This window comes from Aquila chrysaetos, chromosome 11 (assembly GCF_900496995.4).
Source record: "Aquila chrysaetos chrysaetos chromosome 11, bAquChr1.4, whole genome shotgun sequence".
NCBI lineage: Eukaryota > Metazoa > Chordata > Aves > Accipitriformes > Accipitridae > Aquila > Aquila chrysaetos.
The window spans coordinates 863,455-886,155 of record NC_044014.1 but is presented as its reverse complement, the minus strand read 5'-3'; the positions used below and the strand labels follow the sequence as shown (position 1 = coordinate 886,155).

The window sequence follows — 22,701 nt, the reverse complement described above, 5'->3', positions numbered from 1 at the left end:
ATAGGCAAGTGGTCATGATCAGTGCCCAATGAAGAAGCATGGTGGGAAAATATTGGTGCTGCTAATATGTACGTCCACCCTGCTTTGCAGTGAGGTACAGGTCTTCCCTGTCAGCCCTAAGTGCCATCGCAAAAGCACATGGTCTGGCCAGAGAAACAGCTTTTGCTCCTGGCTGTTAGTGTAAATAGCCACAGGGTGCAGGAGGAAGAGTTTCTGTGCTCTGCACCCGAAATAAAGCCACTCCTCAAGAGCATTGCTTTGCAATGTGTTGAGTTATAGTGGGCCTTTTTCAAACCATATTTATCAAGTTCTTGGTGAAGCTGTCATTTGACATACTGTAGTGTGTAACCAAGCAATTATTGTCATTTCAGGAGAGAGAAAGACGATCGCCTGCCATCAACTTCCATCACGGCCCTTTTACAGAGGGGAAAAGCCCTCTCCAAGTCTACTGCGAGGCAGAAGGTGTAACAGTAAGGGATTCTCATTTTGTATTTTCCTTTCCCGAAATAAAATCAGATGCTCTGTTCTGACTCCTGGTTTTCCATTTCTCTTTTGTTAGGACATAGTAGTAGCAGAGCTGATGAAAAAATTGGACATTTTAGGGGATAACGCCGTAAGTGTATGTTCCTTTAATAAATTGTGCATGCTTTGGTAAATATTTGTCCTCACGTTAAGCTAGCAAAGCCTTCTTGGTTTGCTACTGCACAGCCTGTCCTCCCTGTGGTCAAAGTACTGAGCTACAAGCTAACCATTTTCTGGCTTTTTAAGACTTTGTTAATAGCCTTCTGATGAGTGCCACGCAGGATCTTAGTGTCACAATATTGCTTTTAATTTTTCAATGATTTGGAAAATAGTTTGAAACTTTGGTGTTTGTTTTTTTCTGGCCGCTGTTCACACATGGTTTCTTTATTTGCTTACTCTGCATTTTCTTTGCTTTTGCATTTTAGCAGCTGTGTGTTTTAATTTTGTCTAATAATCCATAAACCTTTGGTAGTAACCAGGATATTAAATGAAAAGTTACAACAGCAGCATGAAAAGAAGCAGCAAATAATAAGAAATTTGAAAGTGTTTCTCCTTTAGTAAATGGAAGTGAATAATTACACATATGTATATAGAAGATATATATGCCCTTGTTTATTTTTTTCCTGTACACTCATCTATCAGCAGAGCCACAGAGCCCCTGTGGTTGTGAGAGGCAGAGAAGAGCAGAGCCGCTCTCTAGCCCAGGGTCTTGCAGAGCCCTCGGCCGCTGCAGGGCTCCTCCCTGGGAGACTCCACTGCCAACATCGGGTCTGCAGAAGGGTCCCCACCGCTCTCACAGCTCCTCACCTGAGCTGCGTCAACTCTCCCCCATGCCTCTGTACAGTTTGAATACCAGCAAAAATGCCATCCCAGGGCCATGGGGGCAGCCTGGAAGTACCTCTTGACCACTTCTCATTAGGGTCATCATGTCTCCACTGTCACCAGTCTCTGGTAGCTACACGCTCTGCCTCACAAAATCAAGCCAGGAGTTAGTGGAGGACCTGAAACACATTGAAGCAATTAATAATCTTCACCGCTGCTGCAGTTAATGATATTTGCACTGGCAGAAATATGAAGAATCCTAAAATCTTTTGTGTGCAAAGAATAAAAAAAAAAGATACATATAGGTTTAATCACCGATTAGCTAAGACTGACCCTGCTAACGTGTAGAAAGATAACACCCATTAATCTATTAATCCCTGTAGTAATGTTGTCTTCAGTGGAATTATTAATGTCAGGTTAGCCATGTGCAGAGTGTTTTGGAACAGCGTCCCAAACAGGCAGCTTGGAGACAAACAGGAACAGAAAAAGTGATAGCTTTTCTCACGTTTTCTATTCCCTTTCATTTCCTCTTGGCTTCTGTATTTATATTAATGATCTCTAGTCTGTAATGTTATTTCCTCCTGATTTTTTTTTTTCCCTATTACATACAACAACTAACTTGTGACACAAGGGAAAGTTCCCAGTTCTCAACTCAGATAGCTTTAAGCTAACTGTAGATTGTTGTTATCACTTTGGTTTTTTCTTGTTTTCATGTGTGTAACGTCACAGACTCAGCCACCAATGGCGGATTCTGCCCCATGGCGTCACGTTGTCATGTCTGGCTGTTAGGGAGTCTGGGAAAGTGAATCCAAGTCCCACCTGTGTGCAAGTGGTTCCATCCTTTTCCACACATCTTCTCTCTTGTGTTTCTGTAAAGTCCCCCTGGCAGCTTCTAGCTGCTTCCCGCTGAACTGTCATGAGTTTAATATTGCTTTGAGTAAGGCAAACCCTTGAGAGAGTACCTCTAGGAGTAGAGCAGAAGGAAAGGTCAGAGGGGTGCAGTACATCCCCCGCAGGCTACGGGGTCACTGGGGACAGGCACAGAGAAGGGGGCTGAGAAACACAGGTGCCCTCCTCTTCCTTGCAGGCAGGGGAGTCAGATCGGGGGGTAACTCACAGAACAGGAAAGAACACCTTTAATAATGCTGTGTGGTTGGTTTCATTTTTAATGTAACATAACTTGTTTTTTAAAGAATTACCTAAATTTATGGAAGAGACAATTTTCAGGGGTCCTCAGGAAAAGTCTCCTCCCATCCCTGCCAGATAGCACTTTCACTGTGCCTTGTGCATTAAATTGAAGTTCACCATAGTCACTCTTCTTACCAACTTCCTAATTCCCCTGTGGGAATGACAGCTAATGGCTTTCTGGATCTGACCAAATGTGGGTCCCAAACTAGAAGGATTCACTTCTCCTACTGTAGATGTGGTCAGAGTAAGACCAAAGTTTGGGATGAAATGCAAAACATAGTTTCAGTACTTTATTTTTTAAAAAAAGAAACAAAACATGGATCGAATAGCTAACATCTTAACAAATGTTTTCCAAAATCATGACTTGGCTGCACAAAATAAGGATTGTGTATTAACCTACTGTGCATATAGTGAACTTAAGGACTTAAGAATGCATCTCTTTTCTCCATGGCACGTTGTGCTAAGCTTGATCTTGTCTTGTGTAACTGTGTGTTTATTCCCTGTTGGGTAAAAATAGATCCAGTGTCACCTTTTTTTTGGTAAATGTGAGAATTTTAGAAGAATTAACTATATGTATGATAAAAATTCAGCATGAATAGTTACAATTGTTTTTACAACAATGTTGCATTACAATACTAATTTTCTTTGCCTTAGTTTATTGTTCCTCGAACATATTTAATTTCATATTTATTTAATACAGCAGTGGCCCAAGTAGTGGATTAATAGCAAGACACTGGGATTTGTTGTAATTATATTCTGCTTTTGGCGCAGAATCTGACCAACGAAGAGCAAGTAGTTGTCATACAAGCAAGGACAGTTCTCACGTTGGCTGAAAAGGTAATAACAACTGCATCAGTCACTCGTCAGTAAACACGTGTCATGAAAGCATCTGACCCACAGAATAGCTCACTTGGAGCCACTGGTGATATAACCGATAGCTTCATCACAAAATGCCATGTTTCTTTATGTGGAATTACACTAGTTTTCACCAAAATAAAGGTAACATTCAGGCAATACAGACAGACATTGCTTATTTTAAAATGTTAATTAGCAAAATGACGTTAGAAGGTAAGTGGCTAGGCTTTGAAATAATGCTTTTTTCCATCACCAATATACATAAAAGAAAAAATGTAATAATATAGTTAATTTTTCCTCTTTTATTTAGTGAATTTAAATAAGTATTTGCAGTGTGTGCTGACACATGCTAAAGTCACAGTGAAAGCTGAATATGCAGGCATGCTGCCTCCTGCTCTTTAGTCTTAAGCACCTGCTTTCTGTTTTGTGCACAGTGGCTACAGCAGATAGAAGTGACGGAGTCTGCGCTGCAGCAGAAGATGCTGGACCTTGAGAATGAAAAGGTACCAAAGAACGAGGGGAATAAACCGGTGGGAGAAGCAGCAGGAAGAGCAGTGACGTTAGGGCCACGGCCGCTGCACTCACTGCTTCTTCCTTGTGTCCCCAGGAGCTGTTCAGCAAGCAAAAGGGCTACCTGGATGATGAGCTCGACTTCAGGAAACAGTCCTTGGACCAAGCTCACAAGGTGAGGAAAACCAGCCTTGACCGAATTATGACATCTTGATTAACTTACCTTATGTAATATGTATAGTCTGTTGCCGATAGAAAAAAATCTCTGCTTTGGACAGTACTGCTTGTGGACTGGCTCGAGGACTAAATAGGCTGAATTTTAAACAAATCCTCTATACCCTGAGCTAACAGTGAGCTCCTTATGGATGGAGTTCCTTATGTTTGGGTGTTCCTTGCAGGATTATGACCTAAATATTGATTTATTAAACACAAATTTTAATTCAGCAGAGGTTTTGATAAATGACTGATAAGAAAATTATGTTTTCAGTAATTTCTCTTTTCCTTCCAAAATAGAGATTTTGACCTAGACATTTCCTTAGATCTTAAGATTACAGTCTCTGTAACCAAAACAGCTGGAGATATTATGTGATTCTGTAAATTTGAAATAAACCTGGTTTTAGAACAGATTCATCCTTAGCTGATCCTAAGCCATTTCAACCATCTCTTTAGTCATCAGCTGTCTTGCTTCCTTCAGTTAAAGTTCAATATATACTCATGAAAGATATAAGTACCTAGATTCTCCTATCGATTTACCTCATTCTTTCAGTTCCATTTAAATCTTGAGCACAGTTACACTTTCTGAGAAGCAATGAGTATTTATGCCTCTTTTTCTGGATAGTTATTATCTATTTGTATCTCAAACCAGTTGGGGGAGCTTTTACTCAGTACGCTTTCTGTTCCTGTAAGGATTTTTAAGACTGATTTTGCCAAATGCTGAGCTTTATCTGGAACCAATGCCTGTGCACAGTGGAAACCCTGGAAAGTACACAAGCCCCTCTTACCTGTGGTCTCAGCCCTAAGGCCAGATTATCTCCCATGGCCTTGAGCTGTTCTGAGAAGCAGTTTGGTGCAACTGAAGGCTGAGCCTGTAGGATTTGTCTTCAAAGATAAGCCCTGAGAGAGATGATCTCCTGTGTCTTGGGCAAGTTATGAAACATCCATAAATGTGAGTATGCAGAAACTTGCAACAGTAGCAGAGCGGGAAAAATCGTATGGCATCTCTTGAAACTCCTGGTAGCATCACGGCATCTGCAGGAGAGCTCATACGCGGAGCTGTGGCTATCAGCTATGGTATACCCAGCACCCCTGCGTCTCGCGGCCAGCTGCTTGCTCTCCATCCATAGACAGTCAGTTCCAGGGTCGCAGATGTACTGAGGGATCCAGCAACAACTCTCTGCTCCTTGGCTCTGCCGCTTGCGGAGAGGGAACAAGCATCACAAACTGTTGCAGCCCATGCAGAAGTAGCCAAGGTTTATTTGCATTTTCCTGTATTCTTTAAAGGCATCACACAAGTGTACCCAAGCAAAGCGATTGGCTTTACTCCTGGGCACAAATGCAACCTGAAAACAGCAAGAAAGCTTTGTTCTGCCCCAAAATTAGAGTGGCAAAAGCTCTTTTGATTTGTATAATTTGTTTCACTTCCATGTTTCCTTTGTGGGCCTTGGAGATGAGGAGCTGCTAATCTTCCCCTGCTAACTGCAGCCAACAAGATTACGAGCTGTAACCACTAAGCTTTTTGCACGGTTTTCACTCCCTTTGGTTGCTGGCAGGGGATTTGACTCTGAGAAGCACTTGGCTCACACGGAGACTCCTGACACTGCTGCTGCTCTGGAGACCATGAATTTCCCCACACTCTTCCTTCTTCACACGTCAATATAATCAGAGAGGGATAACAGTTGTATAATTGAGGTTTGGAGCCCACCAGAAATCCATGTTTCAAATAACAGCATTTTGTTGACACAGTTACGGTTAGCAAGGATGTTGGCATTATTTTTAAAAGTGAAAGCAGAATCTTCTTCTGAGATCCGATCTGATCTTCCCTGCAGAGACACTGTGGTTACTGTCTTTCAGTTATCATCAGTATCCATGACTCCTGCCAAGATGTTATTATTCCTGTGAATGCTTGTATTCTTCTGTACTGACTCTACTAAACCATAGTAAGAAAACACCAACAGAGCCTCAGGTGGAAAAACTTTTTTAATTGAGCTGAATTATCACAACAGACATCTATGGCATTTCCAAACAGCCCGTCTAGAGGTTCAAGCCACAATATTGCAGTTGTGTTCTCCTGAAGCCACAGAGAGCTCTGCAAGGTTCAGAACACACTATTGCAGTCACGTTCTCCTGAAGCTATGGAAAGATCTGCAAGATGCTACCAGCTTTGGAGAGGGTGTGCAAAGGTGCCATCAATTGCTGCTTTGTATCCTGCTCTATATCAAACTTGCTGAAAAAGATTTCGGCTTGCTTTTGGCTTGCATGAAGGAATAGCATTTATCTTGGACTTTGAAGCAGAAGACATTGTCTGGCAAGGTCACCTGCCCTAGGAGGGTGCCAGGCTCAGTGTCTATGGGGAAACATTGCCAGTCCATTTCTTACACACTTCTATATCTCAATAAATCTGGTGGGTACATCTGTCTGTGTTCAAGAGACATTTTCGGATGCAGTAAAGTAAAAGTTCTGCAGCCTGAGACCTGCAGGAACAGAGCCCAGCTACCAGATGTATTTTTCTTGAGCATTAAGCCTCTTGGAGCTGGCAGCTCTGCCAGAGGAAGTGCTGGAGATGCCTTCACACAAGGCATTTTACGCTAGTTGGTACAAAATGCTGTAAGCTCACAAGAGGGAGTCATTCCTTTCTGGCATGAGTATGAACTGATGCTGTATCCTCCACTGCTGCTTACAATAGCTGGGAAAGGTGAACTGAGAGACTGAACATTGCATTTAAAAAAATATCTGTAACTCACAGAATGAGTCTTTTAGGAACCTCTTTTATTTTCCCTTCTCCCTCCTCTCTTTTCCTTTTTTTTTTTTCTTTTTGCCTTTTCTCCCCACAGCCATCCCCCCATCTCCAGAAAGGAGAAGCTGACACCCATATACTTTTTGAGAATCAGACTAGGCTGACCAAGGGGCCGTGCGAGTTCCAGTGCTGCTCAGACCCCCACAGCATAAAAGCAGCCTAAAGTATTTCCCCCCTGGATTGAGTTTTCCGCACTGTCCTGTGCAGGAGGCTCAGCACACACCACCTCTGCCACTCCTGTTGCTTTACTGGGGTAGGATTTTCAGTTCCTCACAAAATCCTCATCCGACCAGAGACAAGGTCAAGCTGACAGCCTTATATTGTTTTTGATTAGCAAATTCTGGAATTAGAAGCCATGCTCTATGATGCCCTGCAGCAAGAAGCTGGAGCCAAAATTTCCGAACTTCTTTCAGAAGAGGAGAAAGAGAAACTGAAGAGCGCCGTAGAGCAATGGAAGCGGCAGGTCATGAGTGAGCTCCGGGAAAGGGACGCCCAAATCCTGCGAGAAAGGATGGAGCTCATTCAACACGCACAGCAGGTAGGTGCCAGTGCACGGGCATGGTGAGATTTGGGGTGGGATAGTCCCTCAGACAGAAACGTAATGAACTTATGAGCACCAGCTTCTCCTCCTAGAGCTGTACCAGAAACGGTTGGTCCTGGGGCCAGACTCTGATTTGCCTTGGATAATCCCTGCAAACAGGGCATTTTGATTTTCATGAATTTGTCATGCATAGTGACATTCACAGAAGACTCCTCTACAGCTTAAACCCAATTTGTTTTTTTTAGAAACACAGCACATACAATTTATATCTCCAGAAATAATGCATCTTCTGGGTACATCTGTATTTGGTTGGTTAATAAATATTTTTTTATTTGAAATCTGACAGAGAATTAAAGAGCTAGAAGAAAGAATTGAAGGCCAAAAAAGACAAATAAAAGAGTTAGAGGAAAAGGTAAGGTAATGCAGATGAAACAGTTATTGTATGTGCACATGACCATATATTCATTTCACCTTGGCTAAGAAAATAATCTTATAAAAAGTTTGTGTCTGTTAGTGCAGTGAGCTAATGGGAGAGCGCTCCAGGAAACCATTTTGCATTTGCATTAGTCCCTCTGAGAAGGAAAGTTTACCAGCTTAAGTTGAGTCTTTCCTTCTGTTATCCTTCAGTAAAGTCCTAAACACAGGACTCAGCAGGGATGTGGGGGGTCCATCTGTCCTGGGAAGGGAGTGATGGAGAGCTGCCGGACAGCAGAGGGATGAGGCCAACACGTGCTCTGGGGAAGGAGCCAGGGATTTTTTCTCTGTCCCTCCCATCTCTAGCATTTGCACATGCAGCTGCACTGACCTGCCTTCCCCAGAGGGAATGAGGAGGCTCTTCTCACCTGCAGCCACAGCAGTCACTGTCACCATGGTTAATGCCATCGAGCTTTCTCCAGTCAAGCCATAACTGTTGAATTTTACGCTAAAATTTCCCTCATCTGAAATGATCTATTTCTAGTGAAATTACCATGGGAGAACTTGTTCAGGTACAGCAGTGGCTGAGCTGGACTTGCACCTGAAACTAAACCCAGACCTTAGCAGTGCTGGTTTGGGGGGTTTTTTTGAGGTATCAGAAGAATTCAGCTGATTTTTTTCCTCCCCATTTTTCCTGAGCCCTTGGCTGCAACTGGGATGGGCTCCGCTGGGCAGGAGATGACTCTCATCGGTCTGAGGGACACAGGGGCTCTGGCTGAGCCGAGCTGAGCCCTGGGCCCTTGGAGCTTACTTCACACTTCGTATTTCTTTTCAACTGAGAGTTTTGTTGCACTCTGTCTGTAACCACAGCTTATTTCTCAGCTAAACACACTGTAAACTCTTATTCTCTTTCTTCTCTTCCATTTTTTCCTCTCCTCCCTCCCCTTTTCAGTTTTTATTTTTGTTTTTATTTTTCTCTTTAGCTTTCATTCTTTGGTCATAGTCCTTCAGGCCATATGCAAAAGGTAAGCCCTCAGATCACCTCTGGTCTCCCCTCTTCTTCTTGTAAAGCATCAGAGCCTTCCCCTTGCTACTCAGGCTGCTTTGGCAGTATTAGGGGGTCTCCTGGGTGCCCCAGATAACCCAAAAATTGAAATCTCTAAAGCCTTTAAAAAAAATGTGAAACCTAGGCACCAGCAGGCTAAAAACTTGTCAAACAGAATTTCCTTCTTCAGAGGGAAGGACAAGGAAAGAGAAAAACACAGCAGGTTTAAAAGCAAGGAAACTTCTAGCAAACCAGGGTAAACGCCCAGTCTATGCTTACTCCTCTGACTACATCAGGGGATTGCTCCAGCTGATCCTTGATGGAAATCCATGGAAACCGACTGCCCCTTCTCCCTGCATACCTGAGGTCTCTGACACGCTCGCAGCCAGGCTCAACCTCTTGCATCAGGTTGTCCTGCCTTCAGGCTAAGCAACTAGAATGGTTTGGGGGGGAACATGTCGCTTATAAGTGTGTGTTTCTCCAAGCATCATGCCATAGGGCCCTAGATATTGCCTAAATCCCCCTTTCTCCCCATGTAGATAGGAGATAAATTGCCAATCTGTGCTTCCAGAGATGGCAGAAATTACCACATCATGGAGAACATTCCCTATTAGTCATCAACATCAATAGAATATAACACAAATCCTTTTTTATCAGTTGTACAATTCAAACAGATAATTATAAATATAACCCTTACAGAAATTTCATGCATGTTATTGTTGCCCAGATACACTTCTCTTTGATCCATGTTTCTGTATCTTTTCTTGTTTCAGCCTACTGAGGAAGCTACAGTTGCTTCTACTGTTATCAACAGGAAGACAGCATTGATTACCAAGACAGAAAAAGAGACATTGCCATTTCAAAACCCCCAAATATCTCTTATATTTTGCTACTGGCGATGGAAGATGCAATCTTTCTGACCCTTTCAGACTGAAGCTGAACTAGGGTATGTGGAAAATTCTGCACAGGTGATGTCTGCACCACTGTAATATCTGACTGAGCATTTTGAAAAGCTAGAACTAAGCTGACAAAGAAGAAAGCCAAAAAACCCCTCCCTCTCCTACAGCCACAGGCTCCTTCCCGGAGTCCTGGCTCTGCTGCTTGAACTAACTTTCAGTGGAAGTTCTGGCTCTGCTGCTTGAAATAGCTCTCAGCTTTACGTAAGGAGCGGTATACTAATTCAGATAAACTGAATATATTTTGGTTCCCTGCTAAGCAGGTAGTAAATTGCTTCTCTGTAGAAGTGACCGTGTCCTGTTTTATATGTCACGCATTTATATTTGTTATTCATAGTTGTTTAAAAATCAGTCTTGAAAGAAGATTTTAGGAAGAGTTCCAGAGGAGTAACTCATGAAAAGATAGATGTGAATGAAAATGAAGTGTTTTGTTCCAAGGTATTTCTTCATAACACAGGGTATGTCCGATGGTTTGTTGAATATCCCGCAAGCCCAGTTTTAGGGAAAAATGTGAAGCTATGTTCAGGAAATCAAGTTGTAATTTTTTGGGGAGTTTTCAGTAGACCATGGCCCACAGCACAATGAGAAAAATGGCACAATAATTTATAATTTGCTGTCCCTGAACAATGACAAAAGGCTTAACATTGTCCCAGCAAAAAGTTCGACCTGGAAAAGAGTGAACATAAACCACATTATCCCTGATCCATACACTCTGGGCTGGGGGAGGCAGCAAGAGGGAACAGATTTTATCACCTTAATTCAAGGGAGCACAAGTACTGCAGAACTCAAGCCCAGGAGGCTGGCGCAGGAGCAGGGAAGGAAAATGGATCCTCTAGAAAAACAGGTGAAAGAGGGAAAATCCAGAAGAAATCCCACAGTGTGATTCACCATATGGGAACTGCAGCCAAGCACACAAACCTGAGGCTGTCGGGGAAGGCCAAGAACAAGTTCCTGTCTGCAGCTTTCCACAGCTGTGGTGCAGTGAAGGTCCCCAAGGCACAGGATGCGGTGGAGGATCTGCCCATCCCTTGGAAGCATGAGGCAGAAAGCAAAACGAGAGCTCCTGACAGGTAAGATGGACTGATCAACTGGAATTATTTATTATATGATTATATATACTATGTAACTTCCTGTACATGGCTGTTAGTCTCTCTTGCTTAGGTTAAAATGCTTCTGATGATAACACAGAGAAAATTTTGAAGTTACCAAAGTCTTTATGTAAACATTATTTGTTTATCTCTGGTTTACTTTAGGAATTTAGGTGTTGAATTTCAGTATGATATAATCACAAATGCTAACTTTATGTTTTTAGATCAGTAGTCACTCTTAACAAAAGATTACTAGGGAGGTAATGAACTACACTATCAAATTTGTATGCACAACAAGCAATCATGCTACTTTAAAAATATATGTATTTTAAATGCAGTAGATGAAAATATTTTTCATTTTGGATTGAAAAGACAAGTAGTATTCAGAAAAGTATTTTAATTCACAATTTCACTTACTTTTTTTCTAAGTTATGCTAGTAATGAGTTACTTGGCTGGTAAATGTGATGGGGACAGTAGCAGTGGTCACGCTAGCACTGTCTGAAGCTGCCTTTTTTTAAGAATATTGAAGAATACAGGGATGTTAGACAGGGGACCAGAACCTGGCTAGACAGCTGGCGAGAAATCGCTGCTATCACAGCCCTGAGGAGTCTGTCGTGCCCAGAAGGACCACTGCTTGATGGACACTGTTATCTCTCCCAAAATGAGGGAAAATACTCAAATCTCCAAAAAAAACCCTGGAATAGAATTCAGTCACTCCTGTGGATAATGCTCAGAATAACTCAGTCAACAGGCAAGCCAACAGGCAAATTGGAGCACTTAGAATATTGCTTGGGGGCCATTTCTTTTTTCGGTTTTGTTGGGGCTGTCCCAGTACTTGTTAACTTGTCTATAACTTGTTACACCTCTTAGAGCTAATACTTCTCACAGGACGTGTTTCTGCTTTAAAGTAGGAATTGTCTCTCTGTACTTCATCTCATCAGTTTTCTTTTTTTTTCCAAATACTTTTTCTAACCAGAATGTCTATCAAATCTGAGTTTGAACATCTCTCTGATCTTAAGGTGTTTGACTGCAGGTTATTGATTTGCTGCTCTAGATAAGATTACTGCTTTTAAAAGCAATCAGACACAGGATGTCTACATACAGAGGGATGCACACAGGAAGTCTTAGAATTTGTCTTACATGATGCTCACTGAGGTAATCTGTGCTCACGGTTAGAGGCGACGATGCATGCTCTTCTTCAAAACTTGCAGTTGTACATCTCAGCCCTGCTAGTTTTTAGAGAGTGGTCCAAATTCTTTGTGCCTGTCAGTGTCACGCCAGTCCCCAAGGGACTGATGTTTCCTGGGCAGTAAGATCAATGAGATCTATGTGTTTAGCAACCCAAAAAAGAACTTTAATGCTGTCAAAGGAGGGAAATAAAAATGCATTGGATTGTAATTAGGGCTTTCTGAAACATCTGTTGAAACAACTTCTCAACAGAAAGTTAGATTTCAAGTAAATGTTGCTTTTCATCAAGAATGTGTGTTTTTAACAAGGAACATTGTGAAAAACTAGAAAATCATTTGGCCTTCTGGACCACAACACCATTGCCAGTTTCCTCAGGCACCCCAGCCTGTTCCTGAGCAGCTCAGACACCAACACTTCCCTACATGGAGTTTTGCCATTAGCCGGAGACCCGCATGCGCCAGCTTTGTGGTTTTGCAGATGATGGGTGGGAGAGCTCTGGGTACCACAGGCAGCATGATCTCGGTACGGAGCACAAATATAACCCGCAGCTTGGTCAGGCCAGCCAGCAGCTCTGCTTAGGGCATGGCTCACCTGCATGGCCATGCTTCGCATGAGACATGGCACGAGGCTTTCCAGGAGCGTTGGCAGGAGGGTGGTTAACCTCTGGGTCTCAGACTGCTCTACCTTTCTACGTGGAGGCATTTCAGACACTTGCTAAAGCAAAAATTAAGTGCTGACGCGTGGGATTGGCAAACCTCTAGACTCTGAGTTCATAGAATCATAGAATGGTTTGGGTTGGAAGGGACCTTGAAGATCATCTCGTTCCAACCCCCCTGCCATGGGCAGGGACACCTTCCACTAGACCAGGTTGCTCAAAGCCCCATCCAACCTGGCCTTGAACCCTTCCAATGATGGGGCATCCACAACCTCTCTGGGCAACCTGCTCCAGTGCCTCACCACCCTCACTGTGAAGAACTTCTTCCTTTTATCTAATCTAAATCTATCCTCTTTCAGTTTAAAGCTATTACCCCTTGTCCTATCACTACATGCCCTTGTAAAAAGTCCCTCCCCAGCTTTCCTGTAGGTCCCCTTTAAGTACTGGCAGGCTGCTATAAGGTCTCCCCGGAGACTTCTCTTCTCCAGGCTGAACAACCCCAGCTCTCTCAGCCTGTCTTCGTAGGAGAGGTGCTCCAGTCCTCTGATCATCTTTGTGGCCCTCCTCTGGACTCGCTCCAACAGGTCCATGTCCTTCTTGTGTTGGGGGCCCAGAGCTGAACACAGTACTGCAGGTGGGGTCTCACCAGAGCGGAGCAGAGGTGGAGGATCACCTCCCTCCACCTGCTGGTCACGCTTCTTTGGATGCAGCCCAGGATACAGTTGATATATCTTAATGTGTGCTTATTATTAGAGGCGTTCAGGATAATACCATTATTACACCCTTAACACACCTACACGTCTGTGTTTCAGCAGTGCTCGTGTGCAGCAGGAATTGCACTGCGGCACAATCTCCCAGGTACGGGGAAGGGCTGAAGCCATGGGTGGGAGCTGGAGCGGAGGAGGCTGTGGGGGGCTACACCCCAGCCTTTCCCAGCGGGGTGCTCGATGCACCCGGGATGTGCTGGAACGTGCTTCGGAGAAATAGGAAAGGAAGGGAGACATATGGAATAGGGATCACAGGCTATGAGCGACACAGGGCGTTTAGCGCAGCGTGGGACAGTGGTGTCGGAGGCAGCCCCAGCACAGGAGGCCAGTCAAGGTCCAACGAGTGCCTTTGGCTTTTCTTGGTTTATGACTGCTTAACTTCTCAGCATACTTCTAATAACATTTTGATATAAGTGTGTGTGTGTATAAATACATGTGTTGTAAGCACAGGGAAAGTTGTGGTTTCAAGTATTTTATAAAACAGTATTATTTCTGCACCAAATGTGTGCATTAATTATGCACCAAATTTAAATTTCACTACAAGATGAAGCGATCCTTTCGGGTGGCAGTGAACCGCAGCAGGACCGGGCCGGGGGGCAGCGGGGCTCGGGGGTGGCCGGGGGGGGTGCCCGGTGGCAGAGGAACTGGTCAGCGGCATCAGCCACCGGAGGGTGCTGCAGGCAAAAGGAAACTGGAAATACTGTGGGCTGGAGGGTGGTGAACCGCGGCTTCATCGGCTATTGCCTTGTTTTAAGCAGTTTTCGGAAGCTGCTTTAGGCAGTTATCTTAGTCTTTTTTTGGTGTGTGTTTGTGTCAGACTGGAGACACCCAGGGGTAGGTAGCACTCACATATTCCCAAATAAATAAGTTGTCTGTTAAACTAAGAGGAGCTTTTCTTGATAGTAACTTTTACGTTTGTAGAAGGGCTTGAGCATCCCCAAACTTTTTTTTTCCCCCCAATTATCTTAGTTTAATTAAAAACCCCAACATTTATTATAACTCTATTTAATATTTGTTTATTCAAAAGAAATAACATCTGAAACATGCTGAAGCCCAGATTTGCATAACGAAAATCTGTACTTGATGCAAAAGCTTGTACTTGAATGCACGTACTCGAGGAATTCAGTGGGATGTCTCTAAGCATATATTCAGTCAAATCCTAAATGGACGTTGGGAGTTACATCCCCGCATTAGACTCACATTTCATATATCTGGCCAAAAGGCTTTCTGGCTTCAGGTGCAAACCCCTAAGCCTCCACATATCCTCAGAAGGAAACCTGTCCCTCGGGTTGGAATTGCTCAGGACATGATGCTATTGGGTTTCAGAAGATAATTTTCCCTGTTCCCTGTTTTTTTGCTCTCTACAAGCTTCCTATGCTGTTCCCCTTGTCCCCACAAGCTGTGTACACCCCTCCGATCTGTGGCCCCATCCCATCCAGCACCCCACAGGAGCTGACTACTGACCGTGCCATTTCCCCAGTCTCTCGGGGGAAGCCCCCATGGTCCCAAAGGCTCCCAGGCCACCAGTGTGGCGGGAGAGCGGACCACAGCATGGGAGGTCAATGGGGATGTGTCCCACTTCCCAAACCGGCAGGGAGCCATGCCCCTGAAAGAGGGAGTTTCGGTCCTTCCCTACCCCTCCCACATTGCCTTTGCTTTGGGGGGACAGAGAGACAAGCAAACCCAAAGTCCCGTTCACCCCCAGGCCCTGCCTGGCACTTAAATAAACACAAAGGAAGAGCTCCAGTGTGATGCTGTTGCCCACAGCCAGCTCTGCCAAGCGGGGGGTGGTCACAGACCGAATTTCTCCACGGTCAGAGTGGGCAGTGATTTGTAGCAGAAATTATGGGGGGTTGTACAGTATGGGCAATAATCCCTCTGCCCTTGCTGGCAATATCTGTTCTAGTAAGAAAAATTGTCCCAAACACAGAGTAGGCTATTAGGTTGTGGTTTCCAGTGTATCGATGCAATTATTTCCTTTATAGCTAAAAAGTTTTACCAAGTATGATACACCGTGTGTGTGTGTGAGTGTGTGTACACATATGTAAAATGGAGAGCTTTGAGACTGGTGCTTGAAGGAGTCCGTAAACGCATGTGTCTGAGGAAAAGGAGTAGTTGCCCAACACTACCACACAATATCTTTTGTAACTAAATTCCTTCTGATAACTACACATGAGGTTGTTAAGCTGTACGGAAGACTGACACAGATAAAATTGGAATGACGAAATTAGGTCCTGTGCTCACCCTTACAAAGAAATACTCCCTCCATGAAGAAGCATCACATCTGGGTGGTGATCCAGTTTGATCCATGACTGTAAAGGTTTCCTATTGGTAATAGAAGATAGTACTGTAATTACAATCTTAATTATGTCAGTCTTAAAACATTGAAAATATTAATATTAAAAGATTATTTACATTTTTTCACTGATAGAAGGATGGAGAGAAGACCTCTGTCTGAAAGAGGGTTGCCATGTTTAATGGGCACCTGTGGAGCAGCACATGCTCCAGGAGCATGGGGAGATGACTCCCCCCCCAAAACTGTCAGCGACATTGACCAGCAGTAAACCAGCTTTAGGCTCATTGTGGACAATGAGCTCAGATAGTAACCCATCTATTTTCAGATCCTCTACCCCTTGTATTTCTTACATCAGTATAAATTCTTTTTAGAAGTGGCCTTAACATTTTTAATTAAGAATATACAACGTATTTCCTACTGTAGGCAGCAATTAGAAATACCAATTTCAGATGTTCAGAATTTGATCTTTTTATTTAATTGTGGATAGTACGTGTGAGTATGCACTGCAGTAGGGTGGGTGGCATTTCCCCCAACGAATGCCTACCCAGCTCCCGGTGGGGTCACCTTCTTCGACACTAGTGCTAGATCTGTCCATGTGAACCCGTTTGTTTTGTAGGTAATTACTTTTCTTTAAATTAGTTTGTATATTGATTCCATAATCAAATTGTTCTTTTTTATTGGTGTGCTTTAGTTGCCAGAAGAGGTTGGGTTTTTTTAAGGTCAGCAGCACATTTTTCCAGAAATGATCCACAGGGGAGATGATGAGCTACTGGAGCTTAAATTTTCCTGTAATGTTCTATCGGCTGCCTTCTGCGTATATATATGCATGCATTTTGAAAGGGGTTGTAAATGGCTTTCTTCACAGCGGTACAGAGATAAGGCTAATGAGCTACATTATTAGAATACTAATTGGCAAGTCTCTGTTGTGCAGGATGACCCAAAACATCTTTGTTTAAAGTGAACTGTGTAGAGGAAATTCAAGCGATCAGGAAGACTCCAATTGAGCAAATGGCATACCTGGGAAGATATAGAGGAAATTACTCAAAGGCTGCTCATTTTTACTGTGCTGTATATCTTGTGTAACATTCCTGATCTCAGTAAAGAGCAGAATTTGGCTCAGTAATAATAAAGTGGTTTCCAGCAGATTAATAATCATCGATTTATGTAAAAGTGCAGGGTGTCTCGTTGCACAGTATTTCTGCTTTGATGTTTCAGGGGTTGTTACAAACCGAAATGCACAGAAATGACAATGTCAGTCTGAATTTATAGATGAGATGAGATGAGATGGAGGTCCTGGGGCAGGAATAACGACATCACTGGTGCTTAAGGATAGCTTCAGCACAGTGCGGATTTGTGGCACATCTGGGAAAGCTCTTTCATCATGGAGAAGTCTCAGTTTATAAAGGGGCTGCTGTTTACTGTTTTGCTAACTCCCATAGGAAAACAATTTGAAGCAGACCTGCTGAGATTTTTCCTTCTAAGCAGAGCACCTGTTTTATTATGGCAGTAACTTCTTGTTGTGCTTCCTGGACAGGTTACAAAAGGGCAGTACCCAGGACAGTCCTTTACTTTATCCTCTCTATGATCACGAAGCCCACATTCCTATTTTGTCGTAGGGTTATCTGATATACAGCTTAATTCATATGGGTGTTCTTGTATCTCTGAGAAGCAGCAAAGAGCTTTCTCAGAGCGTAAACACCCTGTAAATTTGTGCAAAGCAGCAGCCATTCTATGTCGTGTCTGCTTCCCCCTCAAGACCTCAGGAGCTTCCATCCCATATCTTTCTCTCAGAAAGAAAACTGCAGGCGCACTCCTGGCAAAGCCCAGGGTTTCGAACAAATCCCCACCAAGACCTTTCTACATCAGCTGACCATTTCCTGGCATGCCTCACGGACTAGACACGCTCCGCAGTGACTGTTTCACATCTGTATCTTATCAGCAGTGTAGGGTTTTTCTTGGGTAAAAACAACAGATCAGTAATCGTAATCAAAATACACATTCGGCATACCTTGGTACAGAATTGACACTGGCATTGTAAAAGCCTGTTCCACAGAGCTGTTTTTAAAGATAATCATTCATTTAATCATTCATTTTCCAGAGTACTGCTAGGCATAGCAGATTCAGTTGTCATTAAATCTGAAGTGTTCTTCCCCTTAATTTTATTTTTGCTCAGTCCTTGTAAATAATAAAGTCACATCTTTTTATAGGGTAACAAACCCAGTATTAGCCTGAAGAATTAATTAGCTGCAAAATCTATTATAAAGTGAACTTTCTTTAAAAAATGCATTATATTTGTAAATTAATATGCTTGTGTACACACCCCCTACATATATATACAAATACATTTTTATATGCATAGCATTAATTTGCAGGCTTGCATCAGTCAAAGCCTTTGGGGAAGTTGTTATACTGATAGGTAATAGCAAAGGAAGAAAAAAAAGTATTTTTGAGCATACTCTAGCATAAATTAGCAGGAACCTTTTCTTGGTTCCTGTCAGGGACCTCATCCTTTCACTTCTGATAGAGAGCTAAGATGCACAACAAAACACTTAAATATCTGGAGAATCAAATTTTGAGCATAAATGCAAATTAGCTAAATTAGCTTAAACTTAATTTTTTATGACTAGTTCACAGTCCTGATAGGCACAACTTGTTGTGAATTCATGGTTTTCATAAAGATTTCACATAATGGGCCTGAAAAAGTGGTACAACTGTTTGATAGCATCACATGTATCATCATAGACTCGACGATCCTTACGGGTCCCTTCTAGCTTGAGATATTCTATGATGTCATGGACATTATGTATCCTTCCATGCTATTATAATATGCATATATAGAAGCATAAATACATATTGTGAAGATTTCATTTTGAGATGTATTGGGAAGAGTCACAATTCTGAAGATGTTTGGTTAGATAATTAGGTGAGAATAATGAATATTTGACATACTATTTAGCATTATTAGCTATTAGGATGTTGTGTTATCAAGTCTTAAACTTCTAGTTTTCTGGCTTTAGTCTGGTTTCATAAAGACACAGAAACACAGTGTATCTGCCTGCCCAGCCCCAAACCAACTAATTGTGTCGAATAATTCCCATTAAGTTACTAATTCCTACAGATGGTGTGAAAAGAGGCAGGTGGCTAAGAGACAGAGGTTCACCTGTGCTGGACAGGTTGCAGCAGGAAGTCAGCGATGCTAGCAGACACAAGAGAACATGCACAGAAAAGTGTAATGGACAACCTGGCTTCATTAATTGAGCTGCAGGTACTTATTTGTTCTTTTGGAGACACTGTCCAAATGTAATACGAGTGTAAGACAAATTTCGTAGGTCAGACTGACGGCTGGGTGGAAAACCTTGCAGCAGCTAATCCCACTGCGTGCAGATTTGGGGTTCTCGGGGTGCTGGCCCAACGGCAGAGAGGGAACAGCCCAGCTTTGGGGAGATCAGGTGCGGGATGGCTCCAGACTGACTGGGCTGGAGAGGTTGACGTAAGGGTGGCTGCATGTACATGGGATGGTGCTCTATATCTTCGACAAACCTCTCCTGTTTATAGGGTTTGGGTGTTACTGTGCTCCACTAAAATCAAAGAGAATTTTTCTGCTGAAACCAGGGGAGCAGGACGTCTCCTTGCCCCTCTCATCTGCTTCACAGTGGCACAAATGTGAGGGCTTCCTTCATACGCATGTTGTGTCCGGCCTGCGAGGTCAGCCCCTAATCCCCGCGCAGAGGACCTGTGAGCGTGCCTCCAGTCCTGCACATCCCACGCCCACCACATTTGCTGCATGTATGCGGATGGTCTTCAGCACATGTATGCGGTGAGGTTGGTATGCACAGCGGATGTGTCTGCACTTCTAGGTCATTAGAAGTCCCAGATAAACCTCCTGCAGGAAAGAAGAACATGTCCAAGTAACTAAGACCTGTAATGGCCTTACGCAGATCTGTAGAGGCAGATGTAGGAAATTTTGTTCTGTCAATGACTTTTTCTAAAGACAAATTGCACCAATGGCCAATTTCCTTCTTGCTATAAACAAGAACACACCCTAGGGATACAACAAATAGATGAAATGAGTGTCAGAATGGCTGTCAAGGAGATACCAGCATGCGTTAGCAATGCTGTGATGGTCATGAAGGTAAGAGGACTGTAAAATATTCACACGTATTCAAATCAAAGCAACCTTTTCAACCCATGCTAATTGTACCAAGAGAGTGACTGTAGAATCCTAAAGGCTGTAAATTTATAATTTAACAGATTTCTGAGAGTGTTAATTGTAGCTGTGTTTCCTAAAAACTGCTGTGAAAAGGTCATCCAGGAAAGAGAACGATGTTTCAGTAAGATTAAGCATCTGCCTTCAACCCAGACGACCCAGGGGTTCCTCGTCAGGACTGAGATCAGGGCTGACGTCTTGCCCTGAACTCTCGCCCTTGGGCTGCCTTTCCCGCAGGAGCAGCCCGAGTTACGGTCGGGGTGTCAGCCTGCGTTTGCTGCATTAGCTCCGCATTTACGGCTTGACTAGGTTCCCCACTGCTTTGAAACCCTTCCTTTTTAAATGTCACATATTAATGCTGCAGCTGATCTCGTATCTGTGACTTGGTGATCTATAATAAGAAATAATGCTTGTGAGCAGCCAGGTTCTTGACAGATTGTCACATTTTCATTATTTTTATATCTTTCAGAGCTGTTTCGATGGTTTGTTTCCATTGCCCTTCAGAGCCTAATTAGTACAGAATAGGTGAACCAGGGGGATGCTTTTATTCCCTGCTATGTTGTGTAATCATGATTTTCAAACTGTATGGAAGACTTGGCTGTGAATTTAGCAGCGGAGCACGTGTTCTCCTAACGCAGGGGAAGGGACCATTGCAATACCTGCTTGTGAACGGATCTGGACAGGGATGGATGCTTGAGCAGGTGCCAACCTGCCTCCCCCAGCAGCCAAGGCAGGCACACTCAGCTCTGGCATTGCCTGTTGCTGCCGTCAAAAGGCTCCATTTTCTGCAGATTAATTTCGAAAGTACAAAAAAATCCATTACTAACAACTTGACTAGGCTGAGCGGAGCTGAATGGCTTCTTTGTCTGCAGTTTTCACAGGAGTCCCCCAAATATGAAATTCCTGATCCCCAGCTGCCCCTGGAGACACTCCCAGCTAAAGGCTTTATTTCCTCATGGCCTCTTCAGCCCTTCCAGCCGCAGCAGCAGATAGATGCATATGCTACATGAGGGATTCCAACCATAGAATTACTGCTTGTATGTTACAAATAGAGATTTCTGTAAGGGTTAAGTGCTAATAAAGTTTTTAAAATCCACATTACTGCAAATATAGAAGACAAATATTTTAAATTCTTTAGCTGGAAAACAAATTGATGCTATTTATGTTTCCTGGGTATGTAACAAATAATGATATTATCTAGTATTTTATATATAACACAACATGTAAGTCTATTTTATAGCTATCGTACCATATTTTCCAATACCATAATGAATGTCTTCTAATAGATTTGTCTTTTTAAAAAGCATTCTAACATCATTTACCAATTACATGAAAAGTATATGTAAATGTATTACAAATTCACTCATAAGCACCATTTACCCAAATGAAATACCCCCAATAATTAGAGGATGATACCAACAATTAATGTAAACCAGGTTTCTAAAAGGCAAAACAACTAGTTTTCAGTGCAGAATCAGCTGTTATTCTCAAAACAATGCATGATTAAAATAGGTAAATTTAACCTGTTCCGGTGGGAGTACAAGAACCAAGGCCATGCTGTCACGTGCTGCTTTTTGGATGGTACAGGAGTCATCAAATAGTTTTAATTATAAACCTACTCATTCTCTGTTACACACTGCTGCAAAATCCAACATGAAAAGAAAACGCTATAGACCTCTTCTATGCACATATATATGTATATGTGTGCGTGTAAAATGAATAGCATCCAGTTTATTTCCAAAAGTTTTTCACAAATAAATCCTTTGTAATGGAAGGAAACAGCTTTTTAAAACCCTGCTACTAAGCATCAAAGGATCAACACTATTTTGTCCTGTAGCAGAAGTAGTTTATAGCGTATCTGTGTCAGATTTCCTCTTATTTCCATTAAAGAAAGATGGGTAAGCCTAATTGCGCTGTGAGAGCCCCTGGCATTCTGCACTTACACTTCATGACTGTGATGCTGATGCCTGAAACCCAGCTTTGCCCCACATGTGGGTCTGTTTATGGCATAAAATTGTGAAGAAAAGTGAACAGAAATGGTTAAAAATGAGACGTACTGGTTGTTACCCTCGTTAGTCACAATCTCAGCCGAGCGCCAGTGATGGGAGGTGAAGGGTGGGGGCTCTGCGCTCCAATCTAGGTCAGGGCTTGGTGCAGGCAGCTCGCATTAGAGAGACGATGCCTGAAATCCCCAACCCGCCCTGACGCAGCGTGGCTCCAGGCTCACCCCAATCCTGTGAAGATGCTGAAAAGCTTCAGGGGGACCCAGGGCCCCAGGAACAGCGTTTCAGATTCCAATCCTATAAATATTTATGAATTGGAAAGCTTTTATGCTCATGAATAGTTCTTTTGCATAGCATATGTTCCCAAGGTTTATCAACAGAAATTGGTAACATCGGGTAACTTTCCTTCAGTTGGTATATTTGACTATCTTAAGGGGGCGAAAAACCCAGAATTTTCCAAATCAGTATGGTCAGGAACAAAATACACCATAAACATATTCACTGGGATATCTTCCAAAAATTGCTCTTAATACTTAAATGCCAAAATCAAAATAAAAATTAAGAATTTAGTAACAGATTAAGTGGACGGTAAAAAGATTGTTAATTGCTGATTTTTGAGGTTCTTCGAGC

At 42.9% G+C, this 22,701-nt stretch overlaps 1 protein-coding gene across 43 annotated transcripts in view; it reads left to right on the top strand.

Annotated features, from left to right (window-relative positions):
- JAKMIP3 (Janus kinase and microtubule interacting protein 3) overlaps positions 1-22,701 on the top strand; it is a 91,061-nt gene that overhangs the window by 61,716 nt on the left and 6,644 nt on the right. For 18 of the 43 annotated variants that reach the window (XM_041127305.1, XM_041127295.1, XM_030029902.2 and 15 more), the window contains 9 exons: positions 372-470; positions 560-619; positions 3,304-3,369; positions 3,822-3,890; positions 3,995-4,072; positions 7,245-7,448; positions 7,798-7,863; positions 8,849-8,890; positions 9,684-10,936. In XM_041127305.1, the coding sequence (XP_040983239.1) occupies positions 372-470; positions 560-619; positions 3,304-3,369; positions 3,822-3,890; positions 3,995-4,072; positions 7,245-7,448; positions 7,798-7,863; positions 8,849-8,890; positions 9,684-9,830 (831 nt within the window). In that variant the 3' untranslated portion in view covers positions 9,831-10,936. Of the gene's footprint in view, positions 1-371; positions 471-559; positions 620-3,232; positions 3,263-3,303; positions 3,370-3,821; positions 3,891-3,994; positions 4,073-7,244; positions 7,449-7,797; positions 7,864-8,817; positions 8,891-9,683; positions 10,937-22,701 lie in introns of those variants that run through there. The other 25 variants (XM_041127298.1, XM_030029908.2, XM_041127297.1 and 22 more) reach the window with 9 other exon arrangements.